Source organism: Mesoplodon bidens, assembly GCF_964165515.1.
Source record: "Mesoplodon bidens genome assembly, chromosome: 4".
Classification (NCBI taxonomy): domain Eukaryota; kingdom Metazoa; phylum Chordata; class Mammalia; order Artiodactyla; family Ziphiidae; genus Mesoplodon; species Mesoplodon bidens.
This window is the reverse complement of record NC_138160.1, coordinates 74,088,615-74,109,485: the sequence shown is the minus strand read 5'-3', so window position 1 is coordinate 74,109,485 and position 20,871 is coordinate 74,088,615. Positions and strand designations below refer to the sequence as shown.

The window sequence follows — 20,871 nt, the reverse complement described above, 5'->3', positions numbered from 1 at the left end:
TTGCCCCTCGTTTGTTCCCCAGGCCTTGTGTTTCTAGATTTTTGAATATGACCTATTATCCTCTTAACTCTGCAAGGCAGACATTCTTATTCTTCTTTTTTTTTTTTTTTTTTTTGCGGTACGCAGGCCTCTCACTGCTGTGGCCTCTCCCGTTGCGGAGCATAGGCTCCAGACGCACAGGCCCAGCGGCCATAGCTCATGGGCCCAGCCGCTCCACGGCATGTGGGATCTTCCCGGACCGGGGCACAAACCCGTGTCCCCTGCATCGGCAGGCGGACCCCCAACCACTGCGCCACCAGGGAAGCCCAGGCATTCTTATTATTTTTCCAATGATTTTCTGACTGCAGCTCAGAGATATTCCCCCATTTGGTCCTCTAATTCCAAAAATGGGACTCTTCCTCCTACATTCCATATTTGTTACTTTAAGTTCTTTAGAGCTATCATTAAACTTTCATAAAAACATTTTTTCTCAGATGCTGATTTTCCTTACTTAGGGAGATCAAAAGAAGACTTTTAAAAGTCAAGGATAGTTTATATTTTTGAGGCTGTAACAGAAGATCCCAAACTGGTATTTTCTGGTAAAGTCTGGATTTGCTTCACAATTTTTCCTAGTAACAAAAGCCATGTTGCAAACATGATAATGTCACTGTAGCCTCATTCAGAATATTACTCACTCTTTCTGTTGCTTTGCTACTTCAGCACTCGGGAAAGTTTGAATTTCCCAGTAGTGTGACCATGATACTATTTTTGTATCTTCAGCGTCCACTTATTTTCAATTTAGTGAATCTATGGTTGAGCTGAATTTTGAAAGCTTGCTGGAAAAAAGGAGCTGGATTTTATTATTAAAAGATTTAAGAATAAAAATTTTTGATATATAAAGAAAATACGTTCTTAAGAAGAAAGCAAACATAAAACATATTATTTCTTCAAGTTTTCCTCCATTTAAATACCAATATCATCTTAATCCCTCAAAGCACATACGTGTGAATAGCATAATATTAATATTTTTGGTTGTAGAATAGATTATAAAATTATTTCATAAGCACTAGCTACAGATTTACTTCATGACTGATTGCAAGTTTACGTGAAATTCAATTATAATAATACCAAAAATGTAAGGTCATCAAAGAAAATTTGGATTCAAGAAATGGAGGGGAAATATGAGCTCAAACTAGAGCTTTAATCGTCTCCTAGGTATAACATGATTAGGTTAGGCACACGAGCAGGGAGTTACTTGTCTTAGGCATAAAAAATGTCAAAGTAATCAAAAAGTATAAATAAAAACATGGATGACAGAGAAATTTACTAATTCCTATTACCCTTTCATCAAACTGCTAAAGAAAGTTCTATTTCAAGAAAAGAAAAATACCAATGTGGGAGGGGGAGTGGGATGGGAGAGGAGGAGACCTACCCCTTTGGTGGGTGGTAGCTGGTAGCCCCAGGGTCCAGCTTCCCCTCAGCGAGCTTTTTATATCAGAGGCACCAGAGCTGTTCCCGCTTCTTGTGCCCCAACAGGTCCCTTCTTTCACCGCCAAGCTTCTCTCAGTTGTGGTCTGAAACAGCCCTTCCATTTCCTCCCGATCGACTGAACTCCCCAACATTTTGTGTCTTATTTTCATCATCTCTCACCAAGGTTTCCAGCGACTTTGTTCTTGCCAAACTGGAGGACTAATCTCCCACTCATGCTAAATCCTTCCATTTGAAACATTTTTTCCTTCCTTGGCCTCAGAAACTTTAACTATGCTTTATTTAGCTGCTTCTAATGATCCTTCTCATTCCACACGGCACAGTGTCTTAAAACACACAGATTTTGGAAGTAGATGGACTTGAGTTCAGACCCTTCCAGCTGCCACATTCTAGCTCTGAAGGTTAGGGCAGGTAACTGAACTTCTTTTAGTCCCATTCTTTCCATTTGTAAAATAGGGATGATAAAAGTACCCACCTTGGGCTTCCCTGGTGGCGCAGCGATTGAGAGTCCGCCTGTTGATGCAGGGGACACGGGTTCGTGCCCCGGTCCAGGAAGATCCCACATGCCGCAGAGTGGCGCAAAAAAAAAAAAAAGTACCCACCTCATCTGGTTGTTACAAGGAGTGAATAAAGCAATACATGTAAATGTTTTATGGCACAGTTCAATGCCATAAAGGCAAGCCCTTGTGACATTAGTTACATGTATTCTATAATCAGGTTCTCTCCTCAACCTGTCCCAAAGAACTATTTTATAGTGTCAACACTTGTTTATGTAGCTAACATTGAAATCAGTAGCTTAAATGTGCTATGGGAACTCTAAATTCCTAATGCCCAAAATTGCATGTATCCTTCTCCATCTATTAAAACTTCTGGCCTTTTCTATTTAAGTCAAATGACTTAAATAGAAAAGTCTATCTCTTTGGTGACAGAGTAAATCTCATTAATTCACGATTTATGAGGCAGTATACATAGTGGTTAAAGGGTGCTTACATTCAATTTCCAGTTCTGTAACATATCGCTACGTGACCTAGGACAAATAACTTAAAACTCTTTGTGCCTCGGTTTCCTCAGTTGTAAAATAGGAAGAGTACTAGTGCCAACCTCATATAATGTTTAGTAGGTATTATATTAATGTTTATTAAATAAAATAAAATTTACAGTGTGACCTTTGTATTGATTTAAATACAAAGAAAACTAAAACAGTAATACTTTCATAGCACAAAACAGGGTGTTTTTTATTAGTTCTTCTTCTTTCCTTTGAATTCTCATTGCCACTACCACTGTCCACGCTTGTGACCCAACATAACCAGATGATGGTAAAAGCTGCCCACCCTGTCTCACTAAACCCATCTCCCGAATTCCATTCTTCTACTTTAATCCATTTTTTATTTAAACCCTAATTGCCAGATCAATCCTTTGGAACAATCCTTTCACATTGTGCCCTTTCAGGACTACTCCATTGGTGACTCCCACCAATTTTCAGACAATATACACGACCTCACCTTCAATGGGCTTAACTAGTTCCCTATGCCCAGGGGCAGGTCTTACCTAAGTGGAACTCCCAGGGTCACTAAACCCTTCAGGTCTTTATTCTTGTTCTTTTCCCCTGCCTAGAATGTGCCACATCCTATTTCTTCAAATCTTATCCATCTTTCAACAACCAAGTCTGATTCCACTTGCTCTGTGGTGCCTTTTCAAGCTGAAGCCCTCATCCACAGCTTATGCAATACTACCTAGTATCCTAGAGAAGAGGTGACTTTCTTCTACAAACAACTTCATTCTTACCATAAGGTTCCTTTTCAGACTGTTATCTACATGCTGCACGTGTACATATCTTGCTTGGTATTTCCCGTTGCACAGTCTCAATACTGTGCATATGGTAGATGAGGTGGAAGCAGGTGAGTTCATAGATGAATGGTGATCCTGATGGGGAATAAGTAGGGTTTGTTCAATTTTTTTTTGCTTTAATTTCACCGATGGATGATTGAATGGGCATTCATAGTCATGAATGTGATACTATTTTGGCCACATTAATGACATTACCTAAACTAGAATCAAATAGTTTAATAAGTTCAACTCAAATGTATATTCATATCTGTGTGCAGAATGCTCTTTATTCATGTTCACCAAATTAATGTCTATGTGAAGGAAAGGTACAGTTAAATACCTAATAATTTTTTGTATAAAAAATAAAAGCCTTACATACTCAATACTATTGAAGTGGAGGCGCTTACAAGCTCTTTATAGGAAAGAAATGGTGGTGGAGGTGCTGGTTACACCTGCTTTCTAGTGGTTTACGTCCACGTACAATACTGAGAAGTTCTGCAAGTATGAAATGCTATTGGAGAGACCAAAATAAAAGTCTGGTCTGCACTCTCAGTCCTACATTAGTTTCCATGTCTGAGGATCTTTTCTTAGTAACCCAGGAGGAAAAAAAGAAAGCCAGAAGGAAACGGTAGCCGAAGTTTACCCTTCAGGATGGAAAGATAAATGTTTGTAAGCGGTTTCAAGGCAATGACACTTTAAATGAAGTAAAAATTTAATTAATGGAATTTCTTCCACAAATAATTTTTATAGTAAAGAAAATAGGTTAGTACTATGGGTTTAGTAATAATAATAATAGTAATAATAAAAACAATAACAGCAACAGCAGCAGTAGCAGCAACAACAACCAGAAATGTATCTGGGTCCTAACAGAGCTAACCTAATCTCTCAACTAGTGGGATCCAGAAACCCGCCCAGACTTAATGATTTAGTAGCTGAATTTTAACAAGATGCCTACATCCAACTTTAGGAAACACTTTCCTAATCCATTTACATCTACACTAACAAATGATCATAAATGTTTCACTGAATAATGATCCTTTGTGCTTCCCAATCCTCAAAGCAAGGTCCAATTTTTATTCTTGTACTCAAACTCTTAAATTCCTTTTTCTTAAATAACAAAAGCAGAAATAACAAAGGATACCCTGCTTAACAAGCAATTAACTAAAACTTCCAACTAATGAAAAATCTGTTCTGAGTAATGAACATTTTACAATTTCTGTCTGACTCTGCTTCAATCCACAAATATATGCCTATAAGATACATGTTTTCAGACCCTACACACACAATGACTTTCCTGAGCTGACAGACTCAACACAACAGTGCAAGCTGCCAGGAGAGAAACCAGACCCTGGAGTAGCCATAAGGAATCAGTATTGAAGAGGTCACAGTTGGCTTCTGGCTTCCTTCACATACAGCCAATGATTCTGCGTCTCAAAAATGCTAGATACTCAAAGCTAAAATAACATAAATTGCAGATTAAAGCAGAATCTATTGGCAGGAGTATCTACACAGGATCCTACCCGGGAAACAAAATGACATTGCAAGATGACATCCCAAAGCATTACAGAATAAGGAAACTGGACAAGTCACTTACAGTCCAACTTTTTGCTAAATTCCAGAGAACAGTCCTCTGAATTTTAAGGCGATTTCCTTGTCCCTTGTTACGGAGAAGGCCTACGGAAGCTAAAACTCCCATACATCCAGCGGCTACCCAAAATTCATATTTAAGTATTTCAAATTCTCAGCTATTCGGTGTCATCTGAATTCAGAGTATTTTTACATACATTTTTTCTAGACTAATTTGCTCTTCAGTTTCAGAAAAATGTGCTTAAGCCATGCAAACAAAAAAACAGAGAAAAAAACAAATAAACAAACGTTTCCCTCTGGTTAAGTTTATTAATCAGAGTAAATGCAGTTCTATCTTATCATCTTTCTATGAGGAAACTTCTGTTCTTTTTTTAGATTTGGAGAATTGCTTTTCCTGACAGAACCCCCAGAACTGAGAACCCTGAACTGCAAACTTGTCCTTTGTCCTAGTTGTTTACCAGCCTTATCAGGGCACACATGGGCTGGCAATGTGATTCTAAGATAAAAATTCCTAAGATATAATTAGATGTTTTCCCAAGAAATATCACCAATGCCATGAAAATTTGTTTGCTCTCTTCTCCTTCATATTTAAAGATAATGATCTCACAATTTCTTGCAATTTAATCATTTTCTTTTAGATAAGTGAGAAACATTAACTTGGCACTGAAGAAAAATACATACTTTTAAAATAAACAATACTGAAAACACAGATCTTATCTTAAAACTTCTGTGACATTTAAATAAACATACTTTTCTCCAACAACACACTTCTTAAAGCTTATAACAACATAAATATAATGAAAATAATGTTATACCCTGAATTTAACTATAAATGATAAATGACAGAAAGATATAGTCCAAGCTAGTGATGCACAAGCTTTCTTACAGTGCCTTTCAGACTCATTAGTTCAATTCTGAACAAAGGGGATAAAAAAAGAAAGGCAGAAAATCACAAATGCATGTTTGCTAAGTTGCAGAAGAATACTCTCTAGCCCAGTGCAAGAAGTGCTGTGAAAACATCTCAAGTTCTCTACTGAACTCCATCTTTGCTAGAGACTAAAAACGGGTTTTGGAAAAAAAAAAAAAAAAAAAAAAAATCTTCTACTGCCACCTGCTGGTAATTTATAGTCAGTGGTTCTCAAAGATGCTTGAATGACATAAATTCTAGATTAAAGCAGAATCTTTTGCCTTTTAAAGGAAGAACATTAGATATAATATATGTTTTGAGAAATACAGACTATCACATTTTCCTGATGCTGACTGCTTCCCTCACTGACACACTGCCCTGAAAGGGAGTCAGAGGCCATTACATTTTCATTCTTCCCCTTTCCACAAAAGCCATTCGACATACTCCTAGGCCAGCAATAAAGATTTAAAACCAAATGGTCTTGGCAGACCTGTCTGCAGAGTATTCACAACTCAAACACTTGAGGTCAGCTAGAGAAATTTTACTCTTTTAGCCAAAGACCCATAGGCCAAACTGTATTTTTTAAGACTTCTCTACAGGAAACTTAAACTATAAGAATGTGAACATATAGTTGATGGAGGATCCCAAATGAGAGGTCCAAGACTGGAACTGGAATCCCCCACTGGCAAGATTCTGTAACTGGAGATATAAACGTGATTTTAAAGTTCATAAATGAAAGGGTAGGCCCAAGTTCCTGCAGTCAGCTTCATTCCTTTTTTTGGAGAGTCTAAAAATTTTTTAAAGGCTTTGCTAAAAGGTTTTAAAGGAGAAAATTATTCTCTTTAATTTAGAGAGTATTTAAAAAAATCAAAGTAGATAGGTAAAACATTTTGAGGAAACAGTACTTTCTATACACAACCTGCCAAAAATAAACTACGGAAGTTCTTTTTTAGTTACGTCACGTGACAAGTCATACATTGTAGGATTTTTCATGCCACATTGCTTTATCTATTCTAAAAATATACTGAATAACATGGATTTGACTATTTTCTCCAAAATTAATGTTAAGTATAATGTGAATCTGAAGGCAGTGTCCCAAGATATAAATCCTGTCTTTTTTTTACATCCCTAGACATGAGCAAATTTGTCTGCTAGGACACTGAAGAGCTGTCTGTAATTCTATGGTTCTATAATTAAGACTTGTACAAATTCTGCTGCCAAAAAATCACCAGAGTGGGTGGTGAATACAGCCAAGTAAACTCTAATTATGGAAGGTGGGTTTTCTAAGATCTTAAATACAAGAAGCAAAGGCAAGATCAGACAACTAAGATAGCTACCAAGGCAATATAAATAGTCTTGTCAAACTCAATGTAAGCCCCCCTTTGGTAACAGCTGCTACCTCTCATAGTTCATAGGTACTTTAAAAGCACAATCTGAGATCTTCTACTTAGAATTCAGCACTTCATTGTTCCCTAAAAAATAGAGTCATGAAATTTACTCATGTCATTTTTCACTCCTGGGACCAAAAAAGGCAAGAGAAGTCCAATGTCCCAGATAATCTTCCATTTTATATTTCAGCTCCTCCTCTAGTATTATTTTTAAAGGTTCTGTTTGGAGTCCAATAGAATTCTAAATAGCATTCTAAAATGCGTGCAATTCCTAAGTGTAAGGACAGCACAATAAATTTACGTAAACTGAACACATGCATACACCAGCATGCAATAAGGCACCAGCATTTTCTGCACTTCAGATGTGCACCCACCTACCCAGAAAAGAGGAAATTTTATAAAACAATATTACAAAGTTTTCTCAATAATAACATTATATAGTGTATTCTCCCAGTTGAAACTGTAATTACAGTCTTCAAGTAGAAGTGATTAATGCTTTTTCCTATTTGCTTATATAGATGTCTATGCCCATCTTACTCCTAATCAACAAACTGCATGAATTTTTCATTTGAGCCCACCCCAAATATCACCTCCTCTGTGAAGACTTCCCTTACCTTCGCAGAAGTATTAAGTCCTCAACTGTATTCACAAACAGTCTGTGTTCACACTAATTACACTGCATTAGAGTTATCTGTATGTACATCTACTGTTCCAGACTGTGAATACCTTATGGACAGAAAAGGCATTTAATTTCATCTTTTTGATCTGCCTTCTGGGCTTTAAACGATATGCTTTAAAATGCATGCTAATGAATGACTCAATGTTTTTCATACTATTTCTTCTGCCATAGAAACGGTTTTTCAAAAAAGAATGTTCTACCAAACTGTATTCTATAATATTACATGAAGCAAAATATAGTATCCAGATGTCTTAAAGTATATATTATTTTGGGCTTCCCCGGTGGCGCAGTGGTTAAGAATCCTCCTGCCAATGAAGGGGACACAGGTTCGAGCCCTGGTCCAGGAAGATCCCACATGCTGCGGAGCAACTAAGCCCGTGCACTACAACTACTGAGCCTGTGCTCTAGAGCCCGCAAGCCATAACTACTGAGCCCCCATGCCACAACTACTGAAGCCCGCGCACCTAGAGCCCGTGCTCCGCAACAAGAGAAGCCACCTCAACGAGAAGCCCGCACAGGGCAACGAAGAGTAGTCCCCACTCATCGCAACTAGAGAAAGCCTGCGTGCAGCAACAAAGACCCAATGCAGCCAAATAATAAATAAATAAATAAATAAATAAATAGTATATATCATTTTAATGCCCTCCATATAAAGGATCTGTAACAGAGCATATTTTATTCAGATTAAATTAAAATGTGCTCATTTTAACATATATACACATTAGTAATACATAAATTGACAATATGATGCTTCATGATAAGCAGCAGTTATTTTCTTGTAAGCAGTGACACTAAGGTATTTCTCTGTAGAAGTTTCACAAAATACACTTTTTAGACCTGATACTCTTACTGCTCTCCTTCCCCATCCTCCTCCACTATAATTTAAACAAGCTTATTTCAACTAAATTGAGATGAAACTTTACTTATACATTCAGCTCAAGGATCACAGAAGAAGAAACATGAACATCACATGAAAGTGGGAAATCCCAGCGCTCTCCTACCTGTGTACCTAAGCTGGCTGCCATCATGTGAGTCAGAAGTTTAGCTGCAAACATGGAATACCTGGCACAGAAGATATGGGAAAGAACAGCCAGGCAGAGACCTGTAGAAACAAAAAAGCCCATGTGTGGTTTTACAATCCATGAATAAACAGAAGCATGGTAAAATCTTTGGAAAAGGTAAGCACATAAGGCCGCATAGCGCAACATCTCAGGGAACATTCATGTTCCAATTTTAATCCAGTCCACTTGACAAGACATATAAAATCCTCACACTTATTAAGCCCAAAGGGTAACTTTAAATTTCAAATATCTACTTGTTTACTTCCCTACTAAAAAGAAAGCTCAAATTAAGCAGATTAATAATTTAGACAAGTTTTACTGTTTAAGAAAAGAATCAAATTCCAATCTAATTTTCCATGATCAGGTGGCTTGCTAAATAGAGATATTTAGGGAGGTGAATAGGATTTTTCAGGCATAGAATTGTGAATGGTGCTACCAAAACTCAGGTTTGGTAATTACCTCTTTTTGTCTACTAGAAATAATTATGTAATTACAACAGTGGTGATTATGAATTTTTAAAGCAACCTTATGCTCCTGGGTGCCAAAACCAGGAACAAAATGTGTTCTTTCTCACTGAGATGACTTTTTAACCTAAACATCTACATTTCCAAGTAGTGTGAAGAACATTATTCTTATTTTCTTTAAATCTACTTGAATTCACCTACCTATACTACTTCAAGGGGAAGATCAGAATCTCAGGACTAACCCATAAATCTTTTATCTTGCAATTTGTATAAATTTCTTTTAATGTTAGGTTTTAAATGTAGAACGTATATATATTTTAAAAATACTTCCTGCCTTTTAAAATTTAAATGTGCTGCACAAAGTAACCTACTTGCTTTATCACTTAAGCCTTTTACTCCACTCTCATCCTCAGTAGGGTTATTTTGTCTAAGAAGTGTTGAAACATAACAACTGGCTTGTGTATGCTGCTTTGCCCTGTACTCTGCATGCATTAGCTCATTCATCAACGCCTACGTGGCAAACAGGAGACGCTGCATTTGTTTAACATTTTGTTTCTTCATTATCTTTTCTGAAGCCATGGAACAAACTTCTCAAGTACGTACACCACATGTTGGCATGAGTGGACTGGGCATCTGCAAAATGCGCACATGGGGTCTGTGACTAATTGTCAGCACAGAAATGCCTCTCAGAAATCCTCCTGGGAAAAGCTTTCAGCATGTTTAGGTTTGCATTAGGTAGACAAAGTTCCACACAGGAAGTGAGGCTTTGCATTAGCCGAGGCTTTCAGCCTAGAAATTTGGCCAAGAAATCAGGAGTAATCCACTTGTAGGAAGGCTGCCATGAGGTGTTCTGGGACAGGTGAGCAGGTCCTGGGGCTGCCTGCCCAATCCTCCCACACAGGTACACAGGATAGCCAGAAACTGCATTTTTACTTAGGTAGCTTATAAACTATTTAAGCTGTTGCTCCAAACTCACAAATGTACACTTTGAACTTCCTGTGATGGTCAGAGTCATCTTAAATGGAAGGTTCAGGTTGAGTGTGAGAGTGTGTGTATGAGTGTGTGTGTGGGGGGCGGTCTGTGTGTGTTACCACACTGACTTAAAAGCAGGGCCTTGGAAGTCTCATTTCATTGCCGGCCACATGATCACAAATATGTGCTTTACTGTGAGTTTACTGTGGTGGATGGTAACAATGTGAGGCAAGGGGGTTGGGGCTGGGCAAAGGAGAAATACTCCTGAGTCAGCTGTTTCTTTCTAGTTCACAAGAAGAACTTATTCACAGCCTTTTCCCCTAACTTGGTAATTCTCCACTATACTCCCATTTCATGATATAAATTTAGCACAGTTAAACTTGACCAGATCAGTAATATTTAATTAAGTCTATTAAGCTTCAATTAAAATGCTAGCATGACACCTGGTGGCAGTCCAGGATTCAAAGCCAGTGGCAGGAAAATGGGCTAGGTTCTATTAGCCTGTAAGTGTAATGTACGATGGTTATCTAGATGCATTTTTTATTTAGGAGAAAAGAATGTGGCTAAAAAAATCTCAAGCGGCCTAGCCTCAACTGGCCTTGGGAGAGATACTGAATACCTTAGATTTAAAGAAATAAATACTTCAATTACCAAGTTCCTAAACACTATATGCTAAGTATTTATCTTTTATTTTCTTATCTGATATTGAAGAGCCGGATTCAGCATCCATAATTTAAATTTTTTTTAATTTAATTTTTTTACATCTTTATTGTAGTATAATTGCTTTACAAGGGTGTGTTAGTTTCTGCTTCCATAATTTAAATTTACAAGTCAGATTTTTAAAAATTGTAACTTTTTTTGGTTTTAAATTCCCTTAATATGTAAATCACAGGGTACAAAAAGGTATAATTATAAATAGAAATTTTTAAAAATAAAGTAACAATTCCAGGTATTACCTAAAGGTATACTCTAAACAGGTTTGTAAAAACTGATTCCTTGGCAATTATGTAGAAAAACAAGCGGCTGATTGAATAATTTTCATTTGCTTTTTACCCTAGCACTATGTAGGTTACAGAATCCGTTGGAAAAAAGCAATTAATCAGTTTACTAACATAAATAACTTTTCTATATGATTAGACAGTAAGATGGAAGATAAGTTACCCTTAACAAAATGATAACATTGATAATCTTTGATTTAGATAAGAAAAACTGAAGAACCGCTGGATTCTTTTGCTATTACCAAAGTGGACCAAAGATCTTATCTATCTATACAATATTCGAATGTTTGTATGCATATATACATATGTACTGTTTGTATATGAATACAGATATCCAGTAAATAACTCTACTGTTTGGCATCACTTACAAATAGGACACACTGTCCAAATCACTGAAGTTTATCCCTCCACAAGCCAAACGTTAATACTTTTTCCCATGAAAATCTCTTTAAAATATTTATAAATTTTGTATTGCTTTACTTATGTATCTCTGTCTTCTCTACAGATCAATCTAAAAACCAAATGATCGCTATTTTATTAAATCAATTATTCGCTTGTTAGCTTAGGGTTTTTTCTCTTCTCCCACCTAATGTTAGCTGTAACTGTCACCTTTTTTACTTTTTGTTGCTCATCTCTATTGATTCCCATATTCCTGCAACTCTCCCTTCAGCATGATGCCTCTTGATTACAGCTACTAATAAGCTAAGGACAGGAAAACAAAATTGTCAATCCTGAAAAGTTTTCTAGGGTGAACAAAAGTCAATAGGAAAACACCTTAGAGTACACAAGTTCTGTGTATTAGAGGGAAGGGTTTACTCCAGAGGGAAGAGATTGCCAGGAGACCAGCCTCTGGGTAACCTATGAAGTTCAATACAGTAGCCACTAGCCACATGTGGCTATTTAAATTTTAATTAATTAAAATTAAATAGAATTAAACATTCAGGCTCCAATTGTACCAGCCATATTTCAAGGGCTCAATAACCAGATGTAGCCAGTAGCGACCACACTGAAGAGGGCAGAACATTTCCATCATCGCAGAAAGATCTACTGGAGAGTGCTGTGTTAAACTGTCCCAAGACTGTTTATGAAAGGTCACAGAACACAATTCTGGTCAAAGAGATGTGCGGGAAAACGCTCTGGGTGGTTTTCAGGAAAGTTTTCATTGCTCTTAAAACTGGATCCAAATAAGTGCTTTTCCCTTGGCAAGCCTAGGCAGAGTTGTGGGATGCTTAGAGCTGCTGCAGCCAGCTCAAGACCACGTGGGGGCAAGGCGGAGAAAATAAAATAAAACCTTTGAGGAGAGCAAAAGAGACAAATGTAAAGAGGCTGGGCCCCTGATGATGCCATTGGGGTGCTGAACTAATCAACCCTGAAACTAAATTCGGCTTATTTAAGATATTTGACTTGTTTTCTGTCACTTGCAATCACGGCCATCCTAAACAATACATGTTATTATTGATACATAGCTAGAGAAATCCAACATTTTTATGTCATGTCAGAATTAGACTAAGCTCTCTGACTTCTTTATCACCTGCAGTAACCCCTTAAAACTGCTTTTTTTTTTAAGTTCTGATATTTTTTCCATTCTTCTTGTAACAACTCCCCATTTGATAGAATGAAACTGTTTTGATAATTATAATGGCTATCTTAGGACAACGATTAATGAATATGAACTTAATATCTTTAGAAGAATCTGACACAGAAATTTAGTAAATATTTCTTATATTTAAAAATTATTAAAATGAAAGGGTGGCATCTGATAGAGTTTTTTTTCTAGAAAAACAATTAGAATATCAGCTTGTAAAATATAAAAGCACAACTAGAATATTCTTTTTTTTTTTTTTTTTTTTTGCGGTACGCGGGCCTCTCACTGTTGTGGCCTCTCCCGTTGCGGAGCACAGGCTCTGGACGCGCAGGCTCAGCGGCCACGGCTCACGGGCCCAGCCGCTCCGCGGCATGTGGGATCTTCCCGGACCGGGGCATGAACCCGTGTCCCCTGCATCGGCAGGCGGACTCCCAACCACTGCGCCACCAGGGAAGCCCTAGAATATTCTTTTTTTTTAGAATAGTCTTGCAGTTTAATAAACCTGAACAAAAGAATAAGCATGCTTCAAAGGATTTTGGATTGTGCTGATTTACTTATCCTGTAAGTCTTAGTATTTAGCAATTTATAGACAATTATCTCCTGTTACTTACTGTAAACAATGACATTGTGTTGGCATTTATATACTTAGTAATCTATAGAGTAAATAAAACTATTCATCATTTAAAAGGGAAAGCTTTAGTTTGACTAATGTGTTAAGGGATTTCTCCACCATAAGAGAACAAAAAAGAACAAATGTGAGGTCTCAGCTTAAAAGCACTTCAAAACAGGAGACTCACCCACCTACAAGTACATCAAACATGACCTAGTTCATGTATTGATGTTAAAAACGAAGTGGATTACAGAACGTTACAGGGTCTCATTAAGTTCATAAGGCCATACAGATTGTATTCCAGAGTCAAAATTAGGATGATTTTAACCCAATGTCTACCTCTGACAGACCAACATCAACAGAGTTATGGGAAGCAGAGCAGGTTCTTTGATATTATTCTCCGAATAGTAATAGTATCTAAAACCATGCTTAGGTTCCTCAATAACTATAAAATTATGGCATTATCATCTAAAGTTATTGTAAGTTGTCTTTCTTCCAAATCACCTTTGACGTGAGTCCCATAACGTTACACTGCTGTGCACAGTTATTTACTCGTCCTATCCTTTTTTATCTTCAAGGGATAACTTTAATTTCTTGGAATTTGATAAACTGGTTTAGAATTTTAAAAGTCACAGGTATATAGCCTAGTTTTTCACCTTTCTAAATGGAGGATTATTAACTTCTTGGCCTACATGCCCATTTCATACACTTGGATCATTTTAGTTGTTCTGCTCTAGTAAAGTAACCAGAACTGTAAACTAGAATTGGAACAGATACACTGTGATCTATCCTGATTTTTTTTAGAAAGGGTTTAATTCCTGTCTAATTGTATGTTACCACATTTCATGAAAAGAGTTTGTCAGATTGCTTCCAAATTCAGAGGGATATTTGGTGTGGTCTGACCTAAATTAGAGAATGTGCACGTAAGATATATAAAAGTCTCTTGCCTCGTTCCTGGGGGCCCTCAGAGGGATAGAATGTCATCCTCCCCAGAAGCTGAAACTGAGCACAAAGATAGGACTTTATGTCTCCTGATCCACAGAACGTGCAATCCATGTTACAATATGTCATGGACAGAGGGGAAAAAACCCAATAATTTCAAATATGCGTCCAAGTCAAAAGTAATAAATGTAGATATTAATATTTGGGTGTTGGTTATCAAATACATGAGTAAATCTATGCAGCCTTTTCAAGAGTTAGTTGCAAAAATGCATATTTATTAACAATTCTCTCAGGAAATATCTTACAGTCCTGCTAGTCTTCTAAAAAAACCAAGGTAACATTCTCTCTTTAGTTTTTAGAACTCTTTGCTTTGATATTTAGTATTTAGAACAAGCAAAGGATTTTTGTGGGTTATATTAGCACTTAGATTTATGTCTCTATGGAAATACATGAAATGGTATCTAAATCGTTTTTTTGTTTTTGTTTTTGTTTTTGCGGTACGCGGGCCTCTCACTGCTGTGGTCTCTCCCGTTGCGGAGCACAGGCTCCAGATGCACAACCTCAGCGGCCATGGCTCACAGGCCCAGCCACTCCGCGGCATGTGGGATCTTCCCGGACGGGGTCACGAACCCGTGTCCCCTGCATCGGCAGGCAGACTCTCAACCACTGTGCCACCAGGGAAGCCCTAAATAGATTTTATTTCAGCATTTTACCTTTTGGCTCTATTTCATCAGTCTATGAAATTTCTGTAAATAGATTGCATCAAAGTAAAATAGGATGTCTCCATCTGATTTTGGAACTCTGTGTACCTAGAAGAATCTATTAAGCAAGAAACATCATTCTTATGGAAGATGCTATTAAGAATAAGAAATTATTAACTTTTGCTACTGAATCTAAGGTTTAGAATTAAGATACATTAAGGAAAATGTATAACTTTATAAAATGAAATTATAGTGAAAATATTTTAACTAGGACACAGAATATTAAATTATAGTGGAAAGATTTTAGCAACCAGGACAAAGAAGAATAATTAATTACATGCTTCTACCTCCACAAAATTTTCCTAATTGATAAAGATTACTAGGGGACTGTTTGCACACCACGTAAAAGACATAAATTCAATGATAATCACATTTACACACAAAATATCATGAAAGCAGAATGTCTGAGTTAGTATATCTACCACCCTGTTAACACAATTTAAAATCATATATTGTGGGTATGGAAATGGAGGTATTAGGCCCAGGTCTCACAACTAGCCAATGGCAGGACCAGGATTTGAACCCAGGCCATTTGGCTTCAGAGTTACCCTATACCCAGTCCTCTATGTAGCATATTGTTCACAGAAGCTGCTGTACGTCTGTAAAAGGTGACTCAGGGCACAGAATGGATGAGGGTGGGGACAGAAATATAGTGTAAGGAATTCTCAGACTCCCAACCACAAAATCAAAACAGCAAATGAGAATAATTCTAGTTATTCAAAGCTAAGTTATAGGTAAATAGTTTGACAGACATTAACACAACTCAAGTTCCTATTCCTGCCAGAAATGGGACCTAGATGTAGAAGGTGAAAGACAATTTCTTTTTTAACACAGTGGTTAAGCCATATTTAGAGCTTCTAGACTGCAGAATACAAATCAACCCAAGGGATAGGTTTATTTTCTAATGAAAATACAAAATGCTTTGTTTATATTATCTCACACAATCCTGATATTCCACTGCAGAACCTGCCTTCTAAATCACAGCACTATCAACTATACCCTTTCTTACTATCCAGCTTCTATCCCACACTGTACTTTATATTACAGATGAGTTGGAACTATGTCTTGTTCTTTCCTTTCCCTCAGTACAAAGTTGGTCCTCCATAAACAACTGCTGTATGAATTAATGAACAAGACCATGGGAAAGTTTATTTTCTCCTAGTGTTGATGAATTACAGTACGCCCACATCTTGCATATATAAAAAGACTGCGGGAAAACGGGTTTTATCCTCATCGATATTTTAAATTGTTGACTCAAAAATACTATAACTTACCTGAGATACATATAAATCCAGAAGAGAAAAAAGCTTCATTGTATGAAGACAAGTTGTCAGTCTGGGCATAGACTGCATACACGGACATGTATGAACAGGCACATTCCACGTAGTCTGAAGTGTCCTCAACCACTTTGCAAAACTGACTGTCAGACAACCAGCTAGGGCAAAAACACAATCGTCACTACTCCTCTTTCATCAATACTTTAGGCGTTGAGATGGCTTTTAAGGTAAAAATAACTTACTGAACCTAAGTGTTCTTTACTCAAGACGTAAGCAGACCACATTTTCAAGAAGAAACATTGGGGGGAACATCTTGTCCAAGACATGACACAAAGATCCCACAGATACTTTAAGAAGCAGCCTAAATACTAACTAAACCTGCAGAAGCATTCCCAATACTGAAGAAGCTGGTCCTCTCAAAAGAGTAGTATCAGTCCCTACCCAATCTAAAGCAAACACACTCAAGGTGTTCAACAAAAAGTACTCTTCCCTAGCATTCAAGAATACCAAAAGGTCAATATAGCCATCAAATGTGCAGTGTTCACCCTTCCTCATTTTTCACAACTCCTTTATTTTGAACCACATAAATTACTTACACGCTTTTCTAAGTTTCCTAGATCATCTTTTTTGGATTTTGAGCCAGTTGTATTATGTAAATGTTTCCCAGGGTTCTTTCAGGTGTTTCCTTCTAAAAGGTTTGGCTTTTACCACAATAACTGTCATGATTATAGCAAATATAGTGCCACATTCCATGCCTTCGGAGCATCCCTCAGTGACTACCGATTGAGCCTCTTCCCTTCCAGTGCCTCTTGATACCTTTACTTTTCTAAGGACATAAAACTTCTTAATCCCAACTGCAGATTCAAGCTTGAAACGTTCAGTATTAATTATATATTGAGGATTGCAGAGTGTATTAGGTTTAAGATGTGTCCTCGGACATTAGGAATTTCAATGGAAAATTATTTTTTCACAATGAGACTAAGGAGAGTTTTGGTGTTTGAAGGACCGTCGGTCACCCAACTAAGCTGTTGAACCCTCTTTAGAATTTTAGTTGGTGTGGCTGTAAGTCAGTAACAAACAGAACCTAGTGACTGATTTGAACCCTAAACCTTCTAAGCCAGCAATGCCTGACCCTGCAGCCCTGGTTGAGCTCCCAGAGAGAGAACTGCTCAGAAACATGTCTCAGGCCAAGGAGAGTTAAAGAAAGAATCACGCTCTTCTTCCCATTCTTGTGCATGGCTTTAATCCCAAAATGCACTCCAAGTCATATGTGGACTAGAATTATAAATCCCTACTAATCCCTCTAAACATAGGGCAGCAGATCCAGAACCACAAGCCCAGACGGAAGGGGTCAAAAGAAATTCCTTCCCTGCTCAATAAATTAACCAATAACCACAGGGAGGTTATCTGAATTGAGCAGAACTCACACTAAGTCCCATGAAAGTAGTCATAATAAAGGAGTACATAATGTGTTAAACACATATTTAAATTGTTTGGTTCCGTTTGCCACCTGCACAAGGCTAGACAATTTCCTATGCTGCTTTGTCTCATTTAGTGTAGAGGTTCTTCTCCAGTCTAAAATCTCACCTGAGACCTCTATGTTCAGTACAAAAAAAACTGGGCTTAATGATACTGGAATGGGGAAGGAACAAATTCTGATTTTAAAGAATTATTAACAAGTACCTTGCAGCGGCCTGATTCCAAAGGAGACACAGAGGTGTCTGGGGAACAATTCTAGGCTCAGCAGCATAAATCCTGTACAGAATCTCATTGTTGTTGGTCAGGGGTTGTGAACTCTGGCCTTTCACACTCAAAGATAATACCTATAATGCCAAAAAGAATAGAAAATGTAATGATTTTTTCAAATTAATGTCATGACTGAATCTCCCATTCTGAACCTCGCTTCATTTTTCTAGTCATTTTAGTTACTTGCTTACTGTCACTATTATTCATAGCTTATGAATGCAGGCTGTCTGGCTGGTTTTCCACTGCAAACATTCTACCTCTACTCCAGCTACTGAGCAGTCTACAGCTGACAGACTTTATTGTCAGACTTCATCACAAGTGGGATATACAATACAATATAGCATTAGAGAAAGCTATGTTTTTTTTTCACTTTCTCCACTTATATATATATATATATATATATATTTTTTTTTTTTTTTTTTTTTTGCGGTATGCGGGCCTCTTACTGTTGTGGCCTCTCCCGTTGCGGAGCACAGGCTCCGGACGCGCAGGCTCAGTGGCCATGGCTCACGGGCCCAGCCGCTCCGCGGCACGTGGGATCTTCCCGGACTGGGGCACGAACCCGTGTCCCCTGCATCGGCAGGCGGACTCTCAACCACTGCGCCACCAGGGGAGCCCTATATATATTTTTTTACTTAATAAAACATGAAGGAAATATTTCCAACTATTTTTGAGACTAAACATTCTACAACTAGCTCATAAAGATAGGACACGTTTCGTAATTAGCTCACCATGTCTAGCATTTACCACAAATCTGATCAAGTGAATGTATCCTGAGGAATATGTTTGCTAAGGAAAAATCAGATTCTAACTGCATAATTCTTTAAATGATAGATTACCTTATTTTTCAGGGCATGAAGATTAGTTCCAGTCATAAACCACTGCTGGCTGCTATACTCTGTAAACTGGACTAATTCACATATACTTTTCCCGGCCATTATTTCTGCATCCGGAACATCCAATAACCTCTCTGGAATTCGAATATAATCACCTTCTTTTCCTTCAAACTTGTGCCCATTGATTTGCTGAGGGTACCAGTGAAGAGCCAGTATGGACAAATACGGGCAACTGTCAAGGATGGTTTTGCTTCTATGACAGAAAAGCAAAGGTTCTGCTAAAATGGCATGCATTTGCATATGTATATCTTCTCGTATTTGTTAAAACTCATCACACTGGAGCTCCTTTCTTTATGTATAACCATGACACTACCTACCCAGGAGCAGTAAAGAGAATGTGCTTTCAGTTCTTTTATGGTGAATTGTTAGGATTTTCTGCACAGAACTTTCTGCATCCTCTTGCCTGAACCCCCTTATAACCTAAAACATGGGCTTTTGCAAGCTGTTTCACAGATATCAGATCTGTGGTTATAAAATGTACTTTCTGTATTAGTCACATCAGCATTGGTGGAATAGGTTGAGGAAAGAATGTACCACTAAACTGAAACTCTGCTTTATATTCAAGAATATCATAAAACTTATATACCTAGAGCCATGTTTTCATCAAGTTTACCTCACCCCTTTCTAAGCCATCAGAGCATTTCCAATTTAACCATATATATGATAAAAGAAACAGCCCTGAGGAGGGATCTTTATCCATTTAACAACTGTTTTCAACATTCCCTAGGCACAAGATCCTGTGCTCAGTGGAATTACTTCCAAACCTCAGTGTGTGCTGAAATCACCTTGAAGCTTGTTTTAAAATACAGATTTCTAGATCACATCCCATTCTTACTAAATCAGAAACCTTGCCTGGGGGAGGCTAGAGGTTCTACGAATCTGTTTTTTTTTTTTTTTTTTTTTGCGGTACGCGGGCCTCTCACTGCTGTGGCCTCTCCCATCGCGGAGCACAGGCTCCGGACGCGCAGGCCCAGCCGCCACGGCTCACGGGCCCAGCCGCTCCGCGGCATGCGGGATCCCCCCGGACCGGGGCACGAACCCATGTCCCCTGCATCGGCAGGCGGACTCTCAACCTCTGTGCCACCAGGGAAGCCCGAATCTGTATTTTTTAACCAGTCCTCCAAAAAATCTGATAAATTTTTTCTGCGGATCTATCATGTTTGCAAACAATGAAGAAACACAAAGGTGAATCATACCTGAAACCTGCCTCAAAAAGAATGGAGAATATATTAGGATAAAAATCATGCATTAAGTTTTAAAAGTTACATGGGCCACAAGAGATGCTGAGTATGTATAAATGTATCATGGACACAAATACCTCGTCAAGGCCCCTAACCTGGGAAATGGAGTTGAGAATTTTAAACTGAAGATTTAAAAAAGAAAAGAAAGGGTAAGGGCTAACTTTTTCCTCTAGCTATATACTCTCTTTTAAAAAAATCTTTAACTACCACATTTGAATTGGTACCTTTAAACATCTATCTTTCGTCCAGCCATTCATCCAGGCTCTAGCCCCTATGTCCAAGACTCCTATTAAAACAGTTCAATCCATATAGGCCATCTGCACCTCCACAACAGCTTATAAAAAGCTCATCTCTTCATCTTCCCATCTAGCTTCCTACATCTTCACTGGTGACTCAGAGCTAAAAAGCTGCCACTGTTGACCTCCCCACCCCTGACCTGGTACAATGTGACTGAGACCAGTGA

At 37.9% G+C, this 20,871-nt stretch overlaps 1 protein-coding gene across 1 annotated transcript in view; it reads right to left on the bottom strand.

The window, feature by feature from the left end:
* Window positions 1–20,871, bottom strand: part of ADGRV1 (adhesion G protein-coupled receptor V1) — a gene marked incomplete at its 5' end in the record, with an annotated part of 521,373 nt that overhangs the window by 280,083 nt on the left and 220,419 nt on the right. Inside the window, 4 exons of the mRNA XM_081231559.1 lie at window positions 8,857–8,957; window positions 16,523–16,683; window positions 18,209–18,348; window positions 19,111–19,360. Coding sequence (XP_081087685.1) covers window positions 8,857–8,957; window positions 16,523–16,683; window positions 18,209–18,348; window positions 19,111–19,360 — 652 coding nt within the window. The remainder of the gene's footprint in view (window positions 1–8,856; window positions 8,958–16,522; window positions 16,684–18,208; window positions 18,349–19,110; window positions 19,361–20,871) is intronic.